General features: G+C 38.6%; 1 protein-coding gene across 1 annotated transcript in view; it reads right to left on the bottom strand.

The window, feature by feature from the left end:
* LOC130085833 (NALCN channel auxiliary factor 1) overlaps positions 1 to 24,651 on the bottom strand; it is a 170,450-nt gene that overhangs the window by 5,347 nt on the left and 140,452 nt on the right. The window contains exon 2 of the mRNA XM_056251792.1: positions 1,255 to 1,426. Within this exon, the coding sequence (XP_056107767.1) occupies positions 1,255 to 1,426 (172 nt within the window). The remainder of the gene's footprint in view (positions 1 to 1,254; positions 1,427 to 24,651) is intronic.

The following is a 24,651-nucleotide window of genomic DNA, read 5'->3' as shown; positions in this document are numbered from 1 at the left end:
CTGCGCAGAGCTGCATGAAGTCGAACACACCTTTACTCTCTCCTCTCCCATCATGAGTGGACACGCCTCCTACTGCTGATTGGCTACAAGTTTGTTGTGGTGCTCGGGTCCCGATCCACTTTCAACAGCATTTTTTTTTTTCATATATTAATCAATATTCTTAAAAAAAATGCCTGAGCAGTTAAAATTTTCATTTCGGACAATTCTGACATTAGAGTTTGTAGGTATGATTAATAAGCAGTTAAGTATTATTGTTAAAATATTATTTTATTTTTCTAAGAGGATTATGGAAAACAATTTTAATAAGGCTTTTTGCTTCACATCAGACATCAGAACACAGTGTCACCCTGACATTAAGATTAAAAACATGCTAATAATGGAAGAAGTGTAGTCAGGTCATTGTATGCATGAATAGCATTTACTGTATGTTGATTTAAATAAATTATTTCTTTAAATAGTTCACATTCTTCATAAATATCTCCTATTGTCTCTTAAAAAAAACACATCATTGATGACAGGTGTTTATGGTCATGTTGTGATGATGACAAAGTTTAGCACGGTGAGACGAGTCAATGTTAAGTGGGATACTTAAATCAATTAAAGGGCAGGTAATTACAGTCTGACCACTCAGCCAGTCTGTGTGGTTCTGCTCTCAATCCCCTATTTATCATCAGTCTGTCTCATTATAGCACAAGCCTGCAGGCCATTGGAAGGCCAAAGCACTCATTCACATGCGTCACTCAGCATGCACCCACTGGGATTAGGAGAGGAGCATATCCTGGCAAACAGAGTTTGTGTATACAAGCCCTATAGTTCTCAACATTCACAGCAGAAAGCCTATTTCATGCCCTCTGTGTTCATAGCCTGCTCATGATCGGCATAATTATTCAAATCAAATGGAGGATAATTTAAAGACAAAGTATTTATTAATCCACTGAGTCAACACAAATTTTGTGCAAATAGGATATGATCATGCTCATTCATCCAATGAAAGTGTAAAGCAGAAAGAAGGAAGAATTGAAGTTCCTGTTTTAGCCACAAGGTGGCAACAGAGACCAAGTGTTTAATAAAATCAGCAACACCAATGAAAAAAATGCTGCCAAATCAGGCAGTTGATGGAGATCCAAATCCAATGTTTGTGTAACATCCTTTCTACTGTGATGCCTTCATCTGGTACTGGTAGTTCCTCGAAGCATAAATATTCCCTTCATTTTACCATAATGTGTTTGTATGAGAAAAGGTCAAACTGCCCACCTGTGCATATAAAACTGGGGCTTCCACCGTAAATGAGCTCATCATTGTCAGGCAATATAAAGGGACACCTCTGCTGGACCTCCAGGCAGTACTTCCTGCAGGGGATCCTGTTGCTGCAGTGCATCTGTGTGGTGTGGAAGAACTGGGCACAGAGCCAGTGTTTGTAGACAGTCTGTGCAGAGAGAAAAGTACAGAAGGAGAGTTGTTAGTGTTTGAGTCCGGGTGTGCATTGCAATTGATTGCATCATCAGTACCGCGGTAACAGTCATCGCTTTAGCTCTCCCACCTATGTATCTTGGCAACCTTGCAGCCTTCATCATTTCTTTGTGTCGCTTAGAGAGTCGGAACATCTCTCTACATTGTTTTGTTTTATGTTGCATTATGTGTATCTTATGTTCACGCACTGATCGATAAATCATGACTAATTGCATCTAACATAAAATTTTGTGTTTATATAATGTTATATAGGCTATATTATATAATGTATGTTTACAAACATAAAACACAAACTTTTATGTAAGATGCGATTAATCACGATTAATCGATTTGACAGCACTAAAATACATATACAGTACTATCACTGACAATCAGTAAGATGGTTCTCGTTTAGAAACACCATGCTATCCACACTGATTTTATAGCTAATAACTGCCTAACTTGTTTCTACTTTTCTTTCATCAAATACATTTTAAGACAATCTTGGTACTTAAAGTGTAGTGTATTTATCCCAGCTTAATATACAAATAAAAATAAGATGATTTCACTGTATAAGATTTATGTCCCTATGTTGCAATCAAAACATTGCCCTGTTTTTGTCGTTGTTTTTTGAGCATCCCAACCAGTGGTGCGTTTCCCGAAACCATCGTTAGCAGTACTTCCTGCAGGGGATTCTGTTATGGTCGCAAGGTCCGTCGTTATCAGCATAGTTCAACGAGTCGATGTTTCCTGAAACCATCGTTCCAACGAACATTCGCAAACAGCATCGCAAAGTTGTGTGGTTGGAACGACAGCTCTCGAGCTGTGGTTAGAAGCATAATTTCTACATTGCATGACATGTGGACTTAATAAATCCTTATCTAGAGCAAAATAAGCAAGCTGACATTCAGTACAACCTGTGTCTTTTATTTAGAATACATACAAATGTCATTTACGTCTTTGAGTTTGTCAAGAGATTTAAAGCACCGTTTTTGAAGACTGCGCATGTGCGAATGTGCTCTACTATGTAAGAACGAGCCTATGATTGAATCTGGAAATAAAGCGAAATAACTGAGAAAAATGAGAAAATATTCCTCTGATACTATGTCTGTAATTTATATCAAAACATCTAGCATTAATTTGATCTCAAACAGTTTCATTAAAATAAGTTATTACTCCACCACGTGCGTGTCGTCATAAACCAACGTGGTTGAACGAGCACTTGGCGACAATATGGTTTCGGGAAACAGTCGTGACTAGTTAGTTCATTTCTTCAACGATGCATCGTACTATGGTAGTGAAAGCATCGAGTTACATCGTTGTACGGGAAACACACCCCAGGTGTGCATTTCAAGTAAAGTGACATAACTCGCTGCTTGACTATCATAGTAACCATGCATCGGTGGAGACATTAACTAGCTAGTCAAAACTGTTTCCCTGAACCCAAAGTAACTTTGTCGCTCATCCTTTCTTCAAACCATGATGGTACAACAATAGAACTGTCGTCACACATGTGGTGGAGTAAAAACTTCTGTTAATGAATCGTTTGCGATCAAATTAATGTCAGAATATTGCTGTTATGGGTTAGTTATGTTTGCTTCATTTCCAGATGTTTGATTAAATCATGGGTTCTCTAATACGTCAAACTCTGGGGTTCAACAGGTATTCACACATCCACACTCTGAAAAACGTTTTTTTTTTTATTCTCTTGACAAAATAAAAGCCGTAGAATGAAATATGTTTATATATGGAATGACATATATAGATTATGCTGCATGTTAAATTGCGTATTTTGCTCAAGATGATGATCTATTTCAGTCCACATGTCCACATACTGATTGCAAACTATGCTTCTAACCACACACAAAAATGTTCGTTGGAACTACGTTTTCAGGGAACACAGAATCATTGAACTGGGTTGCTAATGACGGCATTTGCAACCATAGTTAGCTAACCCGTGGAAGACGTGGAGTGTTCAGGAAACCTGTTATTTTTATTTATTTATTTTTGGTGACACAAGCACATAATTGTCAGGCTTTACATTAAACGTGATTGAGAAATGAGCAATACAATATTCATCTGAGATCATGTTAAGATTAGAGCCCTTTTGTAGTAGGGGTGCAACAGGGCTCCGTTTGTGGACCATTATACATTTGTAACACCACAGCAGGCATTACATTGTTTAACACCAAAACATAGATACCAAACAAGAACAAGATATTAAACCAAAGCCATTTGCTTTGACAGTTTCCTTAATGCACAACATAATATCCTACCCAGTGTTAAAAGACCGAATGAATGGACCATAATGCATTAACAGTACTTGTATGAAAGACTGAGGGGACTCTCTGGCAAGTTTTCCAGCAGCCATTAGTTATAGCTGAGCCAGCACATGACATCATATCCTCTTGCCCCTCAGGAGCCTAATGGAACGATTCTGTAATTGGCTCATCTTACAGAAACATAGTGAAACATTTCCAAACAAACAAAAACACTTTCTTTCCCGCATCACATTTCAAACCCTTTCTACGAACAGGCAACGGACCTGTTGCTGCAATACGTTACAGTCAGCTGACAAAAGAGCGCAGGCAGGTCCTCTACTCCATCTACAACAACAGCTCAGGCAATTATAAGTGCAATGAATCACTGTCTTTGCCTTAAGCACAGCGCCTTGCCCGCACACAGCTGTACATCATGTCACGTCGCCATCCCCGATGAAATATTTATGTGGCGTCACTCGTGTAAACTCTTTAAAAAGCACATTTCCTTCCTCAGCCTTGATTCTCTACTGCTTTGGTTGGCCTGTAAGTGCTTATTAGATTTGAGGAGAGCAAACCTCTCAGCGGGCGTTTGCTAATGCCTGTTCATATAATGAATCCCTCCTGAGACAGAGGTAAAGCAGACGTTTGTGGAGGATGACAGATCACAGGGAGGGGTAAGACCGCAGCCTCCTGTCTCCTCCCCAGGACATTTAAGGCAGGCCTGATTGACATGCAAAGCAAACAGCTTTACAGAGGTGAAATAAGCTTCTGTCGGAGTTATCTAAGGACATTGTGATGCACTCAAATCAGCATTATATTTGATAGAGAATAGAGAACGAATAGAATAGAGACTGAACAAAACACTGGACAACTGTATTACACGTTAAAGATCTCAACGCTGTCAATATTGCTTTCGCAGTTTTACCAAGAACGGTCTCTTAGACAGGAAGAGGAAGATGTAAAATGACTGAAAAGAGTTTGGATTGTTTTTATGTGACGTCTAAGTGTGGAGAAACCAGAAATCACAACGGTGACAAACTGTGTAAAAAAGTAATTCAAAATCTCTGTTCCAAAATCCAGGGAGTTGCCTTGCTGGTTACCGCTTATTTAGGGAGCCGTCTTTTAACGCAGCAAGCTAAGTCACATGGAACGTTGTTTGCGATTGATTTGGAGTGTTTTACATGATGAAAACAAATAGCACTACACACATGAAGCACACTGGAGACATGGCCAAATTCCCTTTAAGGCAAGTCAATTCATTCGGCAGCCATTTTTGAAACACCTCTCGAGCAGCTATTTCAGTCATGCATTTACAGGTCCTATATGCGTATGCGCTTTGCACATACATATATTTCGTAAATTGTAAATTGATAGATTTCTTCATTGAATTAATTATTTTTATAAACAACATTTCTCCTAACCTGAATAGTTTCTGTAAAATGCTGCCATTGCAAAAACAATTTGATAACTTAGAGGAAATGGAAATATTTGCCACAATGACGTCTTTCTACAGTAGCCCATTCTTCAAAATATCTTCTTTTTTTAAAAAACAATTTGAGGGTGAGTAAATGATAACAGAATTGTCTTTTTTGCATGAACTATCCCTTTAAAAGCAAAATGCCATTGTTTCAATTTAATTTGTTAATATTTATTTTAATATTATAACTACTTTTGTGAATGAAGGAGCAGTTTTGGCAACTATCCTGAAATTTCACAGGTAATGTTCTTAGTTTCGTGACAACCTTAGGGCCAAAAACACAGAATGCATTTTTGCTGTAAAAAAACAAAAACAAATGCAAGGTTTAGAGATGCGTTTTTAAAAAGTTCCAACAGATGTGAGACGTGAGTGCAATGGTTAAAGACATCCATCTAGCCTGTTTACATTGAAAAACAGTGTAAAAGTACCACAGTGGAATGGAAAAATGCGTTCTGTGTAAACGGCCCCTTAGTGATGAATGATGGGTGAAGTGTTGTGACAGTGACGGACAGATAAAAAAAAGAAAAAGTGTATCAGTGCAGTGAGATGATAGCTTCACACATACTGTAGGCCCCAGACAGTCATGCTCACTTAAGATGGGCACACATGAGCAGGGCCCTGGAGACTGCGAGCGTGGCGACATGCTGGTGGCATTTGGAGCTGGCACATGATGACATTAATCCAGAGCTCATTTGCAGTGCTACAGTGTGGTAGGCCTGCGCGTACTGACACAGAGAGAGAGAGAAGCTAATTCCTGCAGATCTGCAGAGACTGGGCATTTTACACACATAGAGCTTTTAATGTGTGAATGTCACATCCTTCATCTGGATTCTTAAAGGCCCATTGAAGTGCCTTGAAACGTGCAGCGTTATTCAATGTGTTGACGTAATTTCCACTGAAACAGGAAGACAAGGTGGGAGATATCAAGCAGCTTTCGTTTATATCACAGCTCGGCCCAGAGCTGTTGAGCCTGGTAAAGCCGCATTTGACAGCTTATGACAGCCACAGTCTAATAGATTACCTTTTAGATCTAATATGAAACTGTTACTAAAGCAAAACAGTGAACATGCTGAGGGTGTGTAGTTTGAAAAGTGTGTAATTTATGTTGGTGAATGGCACCAGTTTTTTCTCTTCTACTTGTCAGTGCTGTTTCTAATGCCGAGTCTGTCTAACCATTTCTCCTCCAAATCTCCTTCATATCGCTATAAAATATCATTCTGTGTAAAATTGATACATTTTGTCGTCTGCGCCGACTGGCACATATAATCCGCTCTGTGCTACCGTGTCTCTGGACCGGAGCAGACTTGCGTGCGAGCAGCAGCGGACTTCATTCGTCTTAATGGAAAGCATTTTTACACTGTCTGGATCGTTTCCTATCCCCTATTTAGTGCATTATGTGCCATTCACCATGTAGAAAATAGTAATTGTGTTAACAAGTGACCAATTTCAGCTGCAGCTTCAGCGTCTATTTGGGGGCGGGACGCTTTAGATTCAAGAGAGCATTTGATTGGACAGAAAATCTGACGAGAAGCTGAAGTTCAGAGTGATGTCATCAAAATCGTTGATCCTTAAATTGGCGGAAGTGAGAGTGTAAGTTTTGAACGCTTACTTCTAAATTTTGTCCATTTTTGGAGCACACTAGCTTAACCAGTTTAATGTTAGCATGTTGCTAAGCTAATAATAAATAGATGTTCTCTTGTTTTGCCCACCATCTTGGATGGAGTCTTTACATTTTGATGTGAAATGTTAAAGTTCAGACTTCGATTGTTGGTGTTTTAGCCAAAATGTGTAACAATTGTGATGGACACAAGATGAAATTTAAGCAAAAGTCTCAAGTTGCTTTATCAATTTGATTTCTATTTCTAATAAATAGATTCTATTAGTGATTTGCTTTTCCACGGGAAGACAGAACAAATACACCTAATAAAGCATAGAAACAAAGAAAACAAACAAACAGTACTGCTACGTAACATTTTATGGGACAACACCTTTCATATCCTCACCATTGTTTTGTAGAACATTCCCAAAACCTCTCACGGCTGGTGAAAATTTGTTTTATTGCAGTGTGAGTTCAGCATGACCCCCTGAATCTCTGCTGTCCAGCACTCCATTAGAGATGTGATGAGGGGTGAGTCCTCTCACATGAGTATAAATGCATTATCGCTGCTAAACACAACCTGAGCGACAGGGTGAGCTGCATCACAGTCTCTGCTGAATGCCGCTGAAGGACGTTGCACTAAAAGGACCATTTATATTTCTAATAGCTGGTTAAATCTGCACCGCCGGCTTCTATAAACTCATGCAGTTGTGACTTGAATATTTGCCTCAATTTACTGCTACCTCAATGGCTAATATAGCTAATTAATTTTTTTTCTGTATTTTTAAATTTTAATCAGTCAATTAATCTGATGTCACAGAACTCATTTGTTCGACAGCATAATATGTAATCATTTTCTTCAGTCCTCTGTCTACCCATCCGTTTATCCATCTCTTTGTCTTTTCATCCATTTACTCCTATACTGCAGATGTTGCTGGGACTTTCCAGCAGATGGAGCTAGCATGCTAAGGTGAACCATTGCAGATTCCCTCACTCAGTAGTAACCCATTCACTATGAGATATGTAATACCTGGAGAGAGCAACAGTATGTATTAGCATTACCATTCATTTCAACGACACAAAGTCACAGAACCACCCAGAAGTAGGTCATTTTAAAATACGCCATCTTTACTCATGGGCACTCACTTCTGCAGCCAGGTTGTTTTGAGCCAATCACCTGAGCCTAAATGACACCTAATATTGATAAAATTATCTAGTACAGCAGCCAAAACATCTGTGTACACATTGTACCATATCCCTGAGCTCCAAATAGCCCATTTGTTGGGCTACTTTCAGTATGATGATTAGAGCCGCTGTGAGCCAGATCCTCTGAATCCCATGTGCAGAACATGCTCACTATCTTTGGGGATGATTTTGATTCATCCCTGTGATTGAAATCTTTTGATTCTTTTTTGAGAGAAAAGATTAAGATTTGTCCACTGATTGAACACAGTGGTGAACGCGAAGTACAACATGTTCCTGGATCAACATCTTTGTTCATCCTGGAACAACATTCCAATTAACCAATCAGATTTGAGGGAAACGTTTATAGTTTTTGTCAAGTTTAGGCTTACAACCAGGGTTAGGTGCTTCTACATTAGTGTAATTTGCATTTCTCTCTGATTTTAGGGATAAGTTATGGGTAGTGTTAGGTTTAGGGGTAGGGTTTAGGCAAAATTTTCGGCCTGGAATGTTGTTCCAGGATCACCAAAATATGTTTATTTAGGAATATGTCTTACTTTGTAAAATCATGGTGACCGTAGGGTACCAGTGAGTGTATTTTTGTGAGTTATGAAAGTCATTGAATCAACTGATTCATTCAAAAGAGTCATTTATGACTGGTAAAACAAGTCTCACCCAGACAGCAAAATAGTGTCCGCCCAGATCCAGCCCACATCTAGTACACGTGGACTCCACACGGTCCAGATGTGGGCCGGATCTGGGCCGACACTACTACTATTTGGGTAGCTTCCTTTTTTAAGATACTAGACTCGAGAAAGAAAGTGTTTAAGCATCACTTTTCAGACATTTTCTCCACTAATGACAGTAAAGCAACTCTATTAGGTTTTACTCAGTTTTGTCAACTACAAAGCTTGGCATTTATCAAGCCATAAAGATAAAGTCCTTTTGTTGTTATGGCAGTGTATGCATCATTACAATTGGCATAATAGTTGATATAATATGGACTGTTAAAGGGGTCATATAATGGTACATGCACTTTTACAAGTTGATTGTACTGAAATGTGTGTTGGCAGTGTCTGTACACAGCCATCATATAATGATAAAAATCCATCCAGTGGTTTTGTTTTAATCTCCTTATATGTTTTCCCCTCCCTCAAATCGAGCCGTTCGAGCCTGTGACGTCACAAGCTCGCACGCCCCTCCCACGATTGTTGATTGACAGAAGGGTTTCAACACAGACCCGCCCTCGCTCGTGAGCGAGCTGTCAATCATAGTCCGCGCGGACCGGCGCGGTCATTGTTGATATGCTGGAGCACTGTCTATGAGCAGAATGGCGTCTAAGCGATTGTGGTGTTCTGTTCTTGGGTGTAATAACGAACACAGCAGTCATTTTAATGTTCCTAAATCCGAACCGCCGAAGACGCAGTGGCTGAGTTTGTTTTCGAAGGGAATATTCCCCACGAGCAACGTCAATGCTTTCATGTTTGCGCGAATCATTTCACACACCAGACTGCTTTATAAACGAGGAGGTATCAAGCTGGTTTTGCTAAGAAGCTGCTCCTGAAAGGATCGGTACCAGCTATTCGTGTTCCTGCAGCTGCTCCAGAAGAACTGAAGTGAGTGTAACGTTTTATTAAACTTTATATTAATATTTATATTAATCCTTGTAAATCGCTAGCTACACGCTTCAATGAATGCGTCTAAGGTTTACACTCAGGGTACATTACGGCATGTTTTCTATGTATGACGTTCTCAATATAATGCATAATCCCACGTTTATACTGAACAACGTGTTATGGTTATTGTGTTATTGTGTTACAAAGGGTGTACGCCAGAGCCGGCTCTGGTGTACGCATAGAACAGAGAGGCGGAGTCAGCAAAGCTCATGATCATTTAAAGTCATATACACTGAAACGGCGTGCTGAAAACAGAGCTGTTTTTTACCAGGTAAAATAAGTGTTTGTACCAAAGCAAATCATTCGCTTTGTGAATAAAAAAATATTCAGTGTCAAAGGAAACGAGAACTCACTTCTAAATCTAGACGTGATGTGGAAAACAGGGCAGGAGCGCAGACGGAATCAAGGGCAGTTTCTGATGCAGGCTTCGTCACTTTTTCGCTCCCAGGCTGCAGCAGACAGAGGATGGCGTGATCTCATTAGTATGAAGAGCGGAGGGAGCGTTGGCAGAGGAGCTCTGAGAATAAGCCGGCTTCCATATCGTCTCTGCCCTACTTACCTAAACCCTCAGCTGCCTGCACTGGGACCTGCCTGAACCCGCAACATCTAACACTGCTTCTGCTCACATGATAAATGACCAGATGCATCGGACGGCACACCATGTGAGGAGGCTCGAAAGAGGAACATTTCCATCTTACATAAGCAGGCTTTGCCCTTCCTTTCCATACAGTTTTTTTTTTTTATCTCGCACAACAATGGAGACTGCGACTCTTCTATTTTCTAATAATTTAATCTAAATTACATGACAATTAAATATTAATGTCATTATGTCTTAATAATTGGTTTTTCTTTTACTTTACAACAGCAGCACTCAAGCTACAAGTTTGTGTAAAACAGTGTTGATGTTGTCTAAAACTATTAAAAAGGTTTTGTTTTCGTTAATTAAATTAAAGCTGAAATACAATAATAAAATAAATATTAGATGTTAAACTTAAAGAAACTTAAATGAAAAGTAAAAATGATTCTGAAAATAAGTTCAACTTGAAGTACTAAAATTAAAACTGAAATAAAATAAATTAAAGCTATATGTATATACATTTATATATATATATATATATAGGCCTATATTTTTTTTTTACTGAAATAAAAAAATAAAGCTTTCTCTCTCTGTCTCTCTCTCTATCTCTATCACAGTATATATATATATATATATATATATATATATATATATATATATATATATATATATATATATATATATATATATACACTACCGTTCAAAAGTTTGGGGTCAGTGAGAATTTTATTTTTATTTTTTGGAGGAAAGAAATCAATACTTTTATTTATCAAGGAATAATTAATTTGATCGAAAGTGACAGTAAAGACATTTATAATGTTACAAAAGTCTTTTGAACTTCCTATTCATCAAAGAATCCTAAAAAAAAAAAACACTGTACAACTGACAGACCAACAACTGTTTCAACATTGATAATAATAATAAATGTTTCTTGAGCATCAAATCCTCATATTATACTGATTTGTGAAGGATCATTTGACACTGAAGACACTGACACTGGTGATGCTGAAAATTCAGCTTTGATCACAGGAATAAATTACACTTTACTATATATTCACACAGAAAACAGCTGATTTACACTGGAATAATATTTAATACTATAACTGATTTTTGTTGTATTTTTAATCAAATAAGCGCAGCCATGGTTAGCAGAAGAGAATTCTTTTAAAAGTATTTAAAATCGTACCGACCCCAAACTTTTGAACGGTAGTGTATATATATATATATGAAGACCTCTAAAAGCCACCTCTGTCAAAAATGAGATAATAATATTGAGTGAATGCTCTCGCACATAGTATACGTTCATCAAATACTTTGACTTCAAACTCACTAAATCCCAGCCTCAGTCCATTCAGAAATGCTGGTACTTGGGTAGAAACCAATACACAGGAGCCTGATAAAAATATCAATATTAAACAAAAACTTTAGACGGACTTAGAGGCTTTTGCATCTGAAGTCTTCATATATATATATATATATATATATATATACTGTACACGGTATATAATTATATCATTTATTTATATTTATATATTTATTAATGAAGGACCTAACTAAAAATGACAAAAGCACATAACAAAATTATTTTTTTAAATTCAATTCTAAAATTAAAGCTCACTGAAATTAATAATATTAATAGTATAATAATAGTATATTTATATATAAATCTTTGACTTTTTCTGTCACTCTTTCTTTTGCTCTTTCTTTCACCTCCCCCTAATCATTCTTCCTTTTCACTTGTGGCTTTTAATCTGACAGTGTGTGTTTAACTTTCCATTCTCGGGCATTAGCCAAGCTGTCCTGGAGGACTGCATTATTCCATTATGAGTAGGCTAATAACATTGTAATTGACGAAAGGCCTTTCTGCAGTCTCAGTATTGGTTTTTAAAAGCCTCCATTGCGCTGTCAGTGCCTTGCCTTTGATGTTTTATTTGCCTCTTCCTCTGAAGCCCTGACCAGAAGACACGGCTCAAGCCTCGTGTTAAACTCTCTCCACCTCACTCGCTCACTCTTTCACTGACAACCATCAGGTCCTCTGTCAAAAATCCCCCAGCAGTTAAAGCGAAGGTCAGACAGGAGCAGAGGTAGAACTAGTCAAAGGAGTCCTCACCATCATGTCAAATAACAATTAGCTATCTATATATATATATATATATATATATATATATATATATATATATATATATGTCACACACACACACACACACACTCATCACATGGACTTTGTTTTCAGTTTGCACCATCTTCCCTTCATTAGTTTGTCATGGTTGTTAATTTGATTCGTCATTCTGTTCAGCTGTATGTGATTAATTAACTTGTTTGACTCTTGTATTTCAAGGTACGTTAACACGACAACGATATGCTTATAACGGCGACGTTTTTCCTTTGAGTTTTCAGCGTACAGACGATATCATTGTCAAAACGATCCCAATTCACACGGATCCGCGGAAACTACTGAAAACCCTGTATTCTGCTGCCAGGCCTTTAGATGGCGATGAAACTATAGGCTGAACAAGTAATACACATGTGCATTCGCGTTTTTGTTGTTTACACGGTGACCATTTTCAAAAATTGCACTTTGAAACCCGTTTTCAAAAATTTACGTTATAATGCACCCAAAACGCCGTTGTCGTGTAAACGAACGGCCAAAACCCATACAAAGTGTAATGTTTTTAGTTGAAAACAGTGTCATGTAAACAGCCCCTAAGTTCCCGTGTTTCTGTTCTTAGTTGTCCGGTCTCATGGTTGTATTTCGTTTGCCTTTCATCTTCGTGCATTTGTACAGCCAAGTTGTGACAATATACTGTATATTTGATTCATTTAGGCTGGTTTTTGGACCAAATAAACCAATTCATCAAAAATATCAGTCACTTTATTTTAAGGTGTCATATGTTATAATTTAAGTACTGAGTAATAATAATTAACTACATTACATGTACTTACTATTGGGTTAGGATTAGGGTTTGGTTTAGGGTTAGTTGCAAGTTATTATGCATAATTTACTGTTATCAAGTACATGTAACATACAGTATGTAACAAGGACACAGTAAAATAAAGTGTTACCAAAAGATCTTACTCAAATGAAATATTCACAATCAGAAATTGTTACACACCAACATGCAATAGAGAATATTCATTTTTGGGTGACCTGTCCCTTTAACAATGCAAAACTGAAATCTATCCATTTGCTACTGGGAATCACTGGTCTATTTAACACCATCTATGTTAGAGTGAATAGCAATCCTAAGACTACACTGACTCAAACCTCCAGAGAATATGAGGAGGTCAGAGGTCATAAGTTGCCAGCGTCCACAGGGACCGAGGGGGTAAACAAATGCATGACAGGTCAAAGAGCAGTCCACACATTTACCACAGCGGAAGTGCATTACAACATGGCCCAGGTCGCAAGTCACACAGCAATCTTCAGTCCTACATTCAGCCACACAAAACCAAAGCCAGTTTAATCAGTAGGAGTCGGTGGAGAGACAAAACTAAAAAAGTTTGATGAAAATACACAATCTGAGCATATGAAAACCAAGCCATAGTGAATCAAGATTTAGGAATCAATATCCGTTTAAAAGAAAAAAAAAGTTAAACTATAATTTGTGCAGTTTGAACCCCTGTGATTCTAAAGTAGCAATTAAACTACTGTTATTACAGTTTCAACAAGCATTCATCCTCTTAGTACTGCTATAACATTACAAATCACCATAGTCATCCCAACAAAAAAAAAAAAGCCTAGTTTCACTGCAGATGCACAAAACAACATGAGGCAATTAGGATCCGACTGTAGCGTGCTGCACAATATCAGAAATTCAAACCGAATATCCGCAATAAAACACGAGAGCAATGTTTTTGAACAAACAATCCGTTATGTATATTCCATGATACAGATGTACAGGCTAATAATGATTGTTATTCAGCCAGCTGAACCGGCGTGCTAAGCAACAGTAATTTTAGACTAAACAAAGCGGGTGGACGCAGGGGTTGGCAAGGCAACCCTCGTTCCTCATTACGGCTCCAGATAACACCCTGCCCTAAACAAACTGCACACGGTAGTAGGTGCAAGGAAAAAGATTAGCTTCGTGTTGCCCTCGCAGTGCACAGCAATAATAGTCAGCTGGGAAATGGGAGGGGGTTGTGGAGGTTTGTCGAGTGACTGAAGTCGCACAAAGCCAGTCCTCCACCTGCGGTACACGACGAGATGACTGATCTCTTTCTGCTTCCCACAGTCTGTCTGATAATAAATAAAGCCTTTTGATATGGGATGCCCATGCCGTGTAAATATCATTATCAACAGGCAGGGACTTATTACACGCTGCACAGATTATTAAATATTAAAAACACAACTCAGACCGAATCATATTCAGCCAGAGCTAAGTGAAGTGGGCACCTCTCTACATGCAAAAGGGAGAAAGAGAGATGGTAGCGAAGGAAAGAGGCGTGAAAATGAGCATTTATTTCACTCGCTAATTCATACATCCCAGCGTGACCAGATCTTGCAAGAAAAAATAGCAGCCTAGACAAAATAAACCAAAATAGCCTTAATTACTATTCAAAATGACTAATACAAAGCTTAAAAAAGTTTTTCCAATATTATTTTTATATATTCATTGATCTGATTTACATAAACATTTCCATAATTGAAATTCTTTCAAATTATTATATTATTGTGTATTCTCAAAAATAGGTAATTATTTTACAGTGTCTTTGTTACATGTACTTACCATAGTAATAACAGTAAATTATGCAACTAAACCTCTACCTAATCCTACCTTAACCCTATAGTAAGTACATGTAGTTGCTTAATATTACTCAGTACTTAATTACACGTTAACAATGACACCTTAAAATAAAGTGTGATCGTAAATTATTTCACATATAAAACCATCGAAATCCATAAATTATTCCTATAACAAAAAAGCAGGCATGAATAACACAGGAAGAAATGAGATGCCAGCTGTAAATTAACAAAGATGTGACAGTAAAAGAACAAAAGGCAACATTGTTACTTGCCTATGAATTGCAATTTAACACTATATATTGGAAGCAGAGCAAGTGGTCAGAGGATTGAAAGTAAGAAAAATGTTCAACGTAAAAAAAAAAAAAAAAAAATTCCAGGAGGCAGCCAGTCGCTCCGTTGGCAAGTATTTGAAAATGAGCTATGGTTTGTGCTGGATTCGGTGCTTAAATCATATTATCACATATTACTGCACTCAGTCATTCAAATACAGTGTGCACATTTTCATTGTGGCTAGATTTGGTTAATAAAAGTGTATTAAATTGCAATTCATTCCTGCTTGCCTGGCTTGTTTGCACTAGGTTATATATTGCTAGGTTATCTGTATTAGGTTTATTGTACTAGTAGCACTTGTTTGTATTCATACAGGAAGCACTTCGTTCCAGATTACATGCTCGCCATCTGTTGATCTCTGATGCACCTTTTCTCTGGGTAAAAGCGTCTGCTAAATTTAAATGCGAGTGTGATGTAAATTCGACACCATATGTATAATTTGAGCATTCATAAATGTGCATTTTTTTTTTTCCCATCTGTGCCTATGTATGATGACTTTACTGGCAATCATAGACCATATTGAAAACAACCACACAGCTGTATGTTTTACAGACACAAAAAGCTGACCTCCGGTGTTTTAGGCAGTATTGAGAAGATTTCTTCCGCACCAGTGCACACAGAGGGCTAGGAGCCGTCACACAGGAAGTGTTTGTGTTGAACATGCAGACGGAGTGCAATGGAATAGACAACACTGACTAACTGGAAAAAACCTGTCTACACTTTTTTGCAAAAACTCCAGAAACGTACCTATACAATTTGCTGCAGCTTCCAGCTGAAATGACCAATGGTGGCAGTAAACACCAACAACTTTTATTCATTTTATTCCTATTTGGAAAGTAATACATTTTGACACTTGCATCTAAGTCCTAAGTTACATAACCAGCTCCAAATGCATGGCTTTTCTGATTAGTGTGACGTTGTTCCAGAGAGGCGTGTTACAGGCGTGTTTTAGTGAAGCACTGCGGAGCTTCTGGCCCGACAGTGGAAAATATTGGTGCTACTGGCCCGAGGCTATTAGCCCGGCACGGCCCGTTTAAAGCCCTAGCTCGCACTGGCCCGACAGTGGAAACGCGGCTACTGATCCACTGCCTCTCTGTCCTCTCCCTCTCCCTCTTCCTCTACCTACTTTTGAATCATCTGATGATGATGATGATATCTAATCTAACAATGCACGTACTTCAGAACATATAACGAATACAGAAGGCATAAATACTAATTACAATAGTTCATGTTTTTCACAGTCAGTAATTCATACTGTAACATTCGTTTGTTCGTTGTCAAGTTGCAGTTTGTTTGAATTAACAAACCTGTTCACCCGATGGAAAACTCGACGAAGTGCTATTAGAAGACATCCTATCATAGCTTTTTGCTACATAACGGCTACCGTAGATGCAACGCGCATTTGAAAAAGCAAGGCGCTGGAGAGCACAATTCGTTTGAATGCAAAATAAGATTTCACCGCTAGATAGGAGAAATGTCCCTTTAACAGCTGAAGTGGAACACAATAGTAGCTAACAAGTTGCATCATGTATCACTGTATGTGTTACGGTATGTATTTGTGGTTTATGTATCTGATTTCGGTCCATGTATTTGACCAGTGCTGTTCTTTTTGTCCTTAATCCTGCCTTGACATGCTGCTGCCATCTTTATTAAGAGGCAAAACTGGCCGTGCTGAACACAGATGGGTGTCATCTCAGCCCAAACCCACTCAATAAAGCTATAATATGTCAAGATTACAGTCGGGCCCTTGGCTTGCCTTACAATGAGAGTCAATAGCAGGAGAGCCTTTAGAGTGACAAGATAAGAGAAAAACACAAGAGAGATGGCCTGCACCAGAATAAATACTGCCTACTAAGAAGACAGAGGGTGAGAAAGACAATGATAGAGAGAGAAAGACACTACTATTTTATAAAACTACCCTTTGAGGCATGCAATAGGGGGGCCGAATGTAGCACAGGGGGCATGAACTTTGGACAGGAGCCCATTAGCTGGCAAATCGATCACTTGCAAAAACGCGGAGTGACATAATCTTTGTTTTTTTCAGAGTTTTGGGATTATCTACAACTACTAAGTGTCAAGCACCGGTCAGCTGAAAGTGATGACGTTTCCTCCACTACTGCACACAGAGAGAGGAGAATAAATATCAGAGGACGATATGAGGTAAACTGAACCTTTGGTGTGATTGTGTTTCTGACAGGAAGTTCCTGTTCCATTATGTCGTACAAGGCAGCAACACTTCACATGAGCAGCCAGAGGAACCGGTACTATCAAATATTAAACATGCATTCAGTTCAGCATAAGCAAGGCTTATGAAAAGCACAATTCACTCACTAGAGTCTAGAGAACAGAAATTAGCTTTAGCTACTGCAGCACCCTCTCTTGAATGCATGAATTTGAGTTTTTCACAAACCATTTTACTTCTGTAATGTAAAAGTAAGTACATTTCAATGCAAAATTACACAAAATTTCCATTTTTCACAGGCCATCCACTATCATTGGCATACAATTTTTGCATTTCGCCACCTAGTGGCAGTCATTGCCTGCTGCGTATTCACCATGGCAAAATGAATGCATAATGAATGTATGAACATATCCACACAAATAAAAAAATACCGCAGATCCCTTTGAAACAAAAACAGTAGGATTTCTTGGGCTAATCAATGAAAACAATATGTAACCATTATAAAATAACTATTTGGTATATAATTATTCATAATTATTTGCCCATTTTTCACAAATGTTATCATTTTAATTCAAATATATTGGTAATTTTCACCTCACGCTCATAGTTTTGATTAGATTACATCAAATCCGGTCTGTCGGTCCCATACGGTCTAGCCGCAAAACTTCAAATATTAACGTAACTGAAGCTCAGATTAGATCCAACAATACACACATGCAAATGATCATAACTCTACGCAGTTCCCGTACTACTCTCCACTGGAAATGGATGACTTCCGGTCTGTTGTTTGTTGGGAAAAGTGAAAAGGTAGCTTTAGGTCAAACATACAAAGCCCGTATTCACATCAATGTCAGGCTGAAACGATTCCCCCGATACCCATACAAATCTTTACTTTTCTGGCATTTAGAGATGACATTTCAAAACCACTTTCCGCAATGTTTATACAGTCTTTCAATAAACTGCCAAAAAGAAATCAGGCCAAGAAAGAGGTAACCTTGCTTTAAGCAATTCTAAATATAAAGTATTGATTATATTCAAGGTGCCTTTGCATTCACATACAACAAGACCACTATTAGACAGATAAAACGATAGAACGATAGATAGATAGATAGATAGATAGATAGATAGATAGATAGATAGATAGATAGATAGATAGATAGATAGATAGATAGATAGATAGATAGATAGATAGAACGATAGATAGAACGATAGATAGATTGAACGATAGATAGATAGATAGATAGATAGATAGATAGATAGATAGATAGATAGATAGATAGATAGATATAGATAGATAGATAGATAGATGGATAGATAGATAGAAAGAAAGAAAGAAAGACAGACAGACAGACAGACAGACAGACAGACAGACGGATATTTTTATACGTGTGTCACAAAGCAATTTCAGCCATCTTTAAATGATAAAGGACTGTGTCAAAGTTCAGGGAGAGCTCAGGGAAAGGAAGACCGAAAGAAAAACAGAAATTATGTTTATTAAATTTAGTGCTGCAGAGCTATGATTTGCTTTTCTGCTATTGCCTCTCTCTCTCTCTCTCTCTCTGCAGTGTGTGCCGCAGCAGACACATGACAAATGGCCTAAGAGACAAGAACTGTACCACAGCCTATGGTGCAAGGTTACAACACACACACACACACACACACACACACACACACATACAGAGAGAGTACAGTGCAGGATCAAAACAACATGGCACAATGCACAGACAAAGACACTCCCATTCATAAACATTTGACGGTCTGTAATCAGATGAGTTCAATTCATCCATTATCCAAGATGTATTCTCACACACATATGTTTGGCTGAGTTTATGCAAATTTGTTACATTGTTATGTAGGTTTGTAACAGTAAGAATGACTGGATTGCTGACGACTCATTTTCGTAGTTCAGAACCGATTCTTTCTTTTGGGAGACAATAACTTTAATTGTTGTGCACTTCTCTAAAATCTAAGATCTTTAAAACTTTGCAGAGCTTTTACATTCACAAAGAGCTGTATTACACACAGCATAAAAGGTAATATTCGAAAAAGCATAATAGGTGCACTTTAAACACACATTCACACAACAGCTGATATTTGGCAGTATAGCCGTGCTAAAAAGTAAGCCAAAATATTCCCAAAAGGGAGTCCAGACAATTAAACAGACAGCGAAACATTGGGAACTGAAACATCTGTTTATGGACTGTCTCACCGGGTGCTGCTTTTACATCAAATCCACTATATTGAAAAGAAAATCACATCAGTAAGAGAAACAGGCAGAAAGAATAGTGAGAGAGTGAGAACTATAGAAAGAACAACAGATCAAATGACAGAATGATAGATAAAACGAAAAATAGAACAAATGAATGATAGAATGAATGATCAAACAAATGAACATGGAAGAATGAACGATAATGAATGGACAGGCAAGCAGATGGCTGGATAGACAGACGAATGGACAGACAGAGACAGACAGATAGATAGATAGATAGATAGATAGATAGATAGATAGATAGATAGATAGATAGATAGATAGATAGATAGATAGATAGATAGATAGATAGATAGATAGATAGATAGATAGATAGATAGATAGATAGATAGATAATTAAGGGAATTCACTGTGTTGTTCTTCAGGAAAGAGCAAGTCTATATGAAGTTGTGTTAGATAATGTGAATTCCATTAAAGAAACCGTGATAATTAGAAATGAAAAAGCAAATGAAGGTGACGTCTCACTGCAGTAATCTTCAAAGGCCATCAAAGAAACAAATGCATGTGTTTACATGTGTGTGTATATGAGCGTGTTTGTAGTCCGCACCACGGCAGAGCAGAATCAAAGCCACGGTGAAAGGTAAGTCTCTTCAAAGCCGGTTACTGTGTGCATCAGGCACGCTGTTTAATTAAAACGTCATTTAGGGAGAAGATCACGGCCTCTTTATCCCACACGCACAGCTTTGGCTCAAACAGGCGGACCAGAAAGCAATCATACTCTGTTCCAATTTGTGTTTATCGTGATGCTAATGCCATGTATGGATCAGCCAGAACAGCATTCATGAGGAACATGAGCCAGGGTGCCGGACTCACTTTGGTGTGGACTCATGCATATTCAGTGAGACTGGAACAAGATGGCCAAATAAATACAGAGAGAGAGAGAGAGAGAGAGGGGGGGGGGGGGGGGGGGGGGGGGGGGAGAGGGAGGAGGGGGGGTGCATTTGTGTAGCAGATTTGTTCTTCTACCCACACTGTATTTAATTAATCACACTCAATGCAACCTCATAAAATACTCTAATGATACATAGCTGCACTATTATCAAACAAGCCATTTTATGATTTGATGACGTTGTTTTTCGAATGACTGACCATTTGCATTTTGAAATATTCATTCTCACAACATAAGCTAAGTGTGCAATTTCTGCGTCACTAGTGGCACCAAACAGAATTGCAGTGGAATCTGTTTGTTTGAGCAGCCGACTAGACCTGACCAAAACAGTATAAGAAGGTGGAGGAAGACAACTCTAGAAAAAAATGGTTGAGTTTGTTTTTCTCTAAAGGTGTGTTTATACTTAGTATAGTTCAGTTCTCTTGGTTCTTTCCTGGTTCACTTAGCATTCACACTGTCATTTTTAACATCGAACCTGAACATTAAAAAAAACAGCTTTTATGATGTATATTTTTCGACGGAACTTAACAAACATCCAAAACAAGGCTGTGTGCTGGGATAAATGCGCTCATTGTATGTGCGTATATGATGGTGTTATTACCAGCTGAGAACTTATAAAATACTGTATGTACAAGAGTCAAAAGAGCGCCAGGAGTTCCTCTATTGCAAACACAAAGGAAGATCTGCTGCAAGAAGATGGGATTCTGACCCCTGAACTGAACTGTGATGGGCAACATCGCGATTCGTGACTATGACAAGAAAAAAACGGTATGCTTGAGCAATCTGTCCTTTTTATGGTCGTATCTTGTGACATCACGTCCTGTTTAAGGTTCATTTAGATGTCTTTGGTCCGTGTTGTGTTCATATTACACTCGAACCGTACCAAAGTTTGTTTGGAAGCGAACTAAGACTCACCTTTTTTAGGAGTCTCAGTCCGCTTGTTTGGTGCGCACCAGGGTTTGGATGGCACCGTTCACACTTATTCAAATGAACCACACTAACAGAGCATTTGCACCAGATTGTTTTAATCGAACCAAAACTGCCAAGTGTGAACACAACCTAAAACAGACATTCATAATTAACTGGCCCAGTCTAAATGCACATATTTAGTGTAATTTTGTGCTAAAGGAGTGACATTTATGATGGTATAGTTATCAAATTTGACAGCTGATTTGGCATGTTATTGAAATATAAGCTTAGCAAAGAGTTCTGGAGATTTCAGTTTTTCATCATTTAAGTAGCTGGGTCGCCGTGACTTTGCCAAGTAAGACACTCCTGGATCAACATGTTTTGATGATCAAAACCTAAAATCAGATGGAAATGATATGTGAATAAGAATGATGTAGAAGCCCCTAAACCATGTTGTAAGCCTAAACTTGACATTAACTGTAAACCTATCCCTCAAATCTGATTGGCTGATTTGAATGTTGTTCCAGGATTAACAAGGATGTTGATTCAGGAACAGGTTCTACTTGGTGAAATGATGTTCAACCAAGTGGATGTGCTTGGGGTTTTGTAAAACCCATGGCTGCCATGTAAAGTTATTTCCCCTATAAGGGACTTTGGGTCTTGTTACGTTCAGTGGTTGTGTTATGGCAGTGTTACGTCCCAGATGTAAAATTTATAAAATTTGTCTAGGTTAAAGGGAGTAGACAGTCAAAAGAAAATAAATGTGCCTGAGCCCGTTCCCAGCCCCGTACGACAGACACATCAAAATGTAGCTCAAAATTTATTAACATAATATATATAGGTATGATTGACAGAATTAAACAAAAAGGAAAAAAAAAAGTAATTACCTTAGGGGGGGGGGGGTTATAAAAGTAATTACCTTAGGGGGGGGGCTTGTGTTTGTTATCCAAAATAACAAACACAAGTACCCTCTGACTAGTTGGGGAATAAAACTTTTTAGTCTGCCAAAAGTAAACAAATAAACCACAGAAAGTTACACTAACTCCCTAACTAGCCAAAAACAGGAGAAAAGATATTACAAAAATAAAAATAGGCACCCACCTCCCTACAGCTTCCAGACCGTTTGGTATACGAAAATAAAGTAGCAACAACAAACAAAAAGAAGTCGTAGTAGGCTACAATAAGCCTTAGCCTGGTGAACAATAAGAAGTCTTAAGATTGTACAACACAACACAATACAACAGCAAGTAGACCAACAAGTGAGAAACAATCACAACACTCTGGAAGGCAAGCTTCAGTTTGAATGTCCTCCGAAGCCTCTTTTCAATGTGTAGCGTCTCCGGTATAACGAGCAGCAGGTGCGTTCAATCATCTCTCTCTCTCACCTGGTAGAGCTGCAGAGTTACAGAGAGGGGGAAAAGAGAAAACACACACAAAACCCCAACACTGCCATAACACAACCACTGAACGTAACACCCCCACCCATAAGTTTTCAGACATCAACCCATGTCTTGAAAATACATCACAAATATATATTTTTTTCACTCTAGAGAATATACTCTTGAAAGGGCATCAGCTACAGTATTTTTAGAACCTTTACAATACTGGATATTCAAGTTGTATTCTTGAATAACCAGTGACCATCTCATCAGGCGTTGATTCGAATTCCGCATTCAATCTAGAAACACAAGAGGATTATGGTCTGTATAGACAGTGACGGAATGACTACCACCAAGATAAATTTCGAAGTGCTGTAAAGCTAACACCAAAGCTAGGGCCTCCTTCTCAATAGTACTATACCGTTGCTGTGTGTTGGTGAAGTTTTTAGAGAAGTAACTCACAGGATGCTCAATGCCATAAGTATCCTCCTGCAGTAACACCGCCCCAGCACCTGAGTAACTAGCATCTACCTGCAGCTTAAACGGGAGAGTGAAACAGGGAGCAGAAAGTACAGGAGCACTACTCAAAAGATCTTTAGCAGCATCAAAAGCAGACTCACATTCAGCGGACCAAAAAAACTTCTTGGCAGTACTAAGCAGATCAGTCAAAGGAGTCACCACTGTAGCGAAATTCTTACAGAAGCTCCGATAGTATCCTACCATTCCGAGAAAACGCCGCAATTCCCTCTTATTGAGGGGAGGAGGAAAGTCTAGAATAGCTGCTACTTTAGTTTCCACTGGTTTTACTTGACCCTGGCCTACCTTTTTACCTAAATAGGTAACAACTGCTTTGGCAAACTCACATTTAAGCAGGTTAAGGGTCAGTGATGCACTAGCTAATGCATTGAAAACTTTACCAAGGGTACTTAGATGTTCTTCCCAAGTGTGGGAGTAAACTACAACATCATCTAAGTATACTTCGCAGTCAGGAATTCCTGACAACACTCGATGAATCAACCTTTGGAATGTTGCAGGAGCATTGCGCATCCCGAAGGCCATAACAGAGTATTGCAGCAGGTTGTCAGGGGTCACAAAGGCAGAGATCTCAGATGCACGGGCAGTTAATGGCACTTGCCAATAACCTTTCAGTAGGTCAAGCTTCGTCACAAAGTGTGCACTACCAATCCGGTCAACACAGTCCTCCATCCTAGGCAGAGGAAAGGAATCTGGTTTTGTCACACTATTTATCTTGCGATAATCGGTACAGAAACGAAAAGTCGAGTCTTGTTTAGGCACTAACAAACAAGGAGAACTCCAAGGACTATGGCTAGGTGTGGCAAGACCATGTTTTAAAAGATACTCCACTTCCTTCCTCATCACTTCACGTTTCTTTGGATTAACACGGTACGGGTGCTGCTTTATGGGGGGGCTGTTACCTACATCTATGTCATGTTCGGCCATAGAGGTTCTACCAGGAACATCTGAAAAGAGCATGGGGTACTTATTAAACAACTGCTTGATAGCTTCTTTTTGATCCTGAGGCAAGTATGCAAGGTAGTCATCAAGTTGGCTTAGCACCGTTGAATTTTGAAAACGTTCAACAGGTAATTCACCCACATCCGCATCATCAACAGAAGAGCAAAACGCAACCGGCAACACCACAGCAGGCTTGACAGGCACATCTTCCCTATCAGATGTAGTTACTGCCCCACACTTACCTACATAAGACT

Source organism: Rhinichthys klamathensis, unplaced genomic scaffold, assembly GCF_029890125.1.
Source record: "Rhinichthys klamathensis goyatoka isolate OS25496 unplaced genomic scaffold, OSU_Roscu_1.1 h1tg000090l_1, whole genome shotgun sequence".
NCBI lineage: Eukaryota > Metazoa > Chordata > Actinopteri > Cypriniformes > Leuciscidae > Rhinichthys > Rhinichthys klamathensis.
Note: the sequence above shows the minus strand (reverse complement) of the source record. Positions and strands in the feature narration are given on the sequence as shown.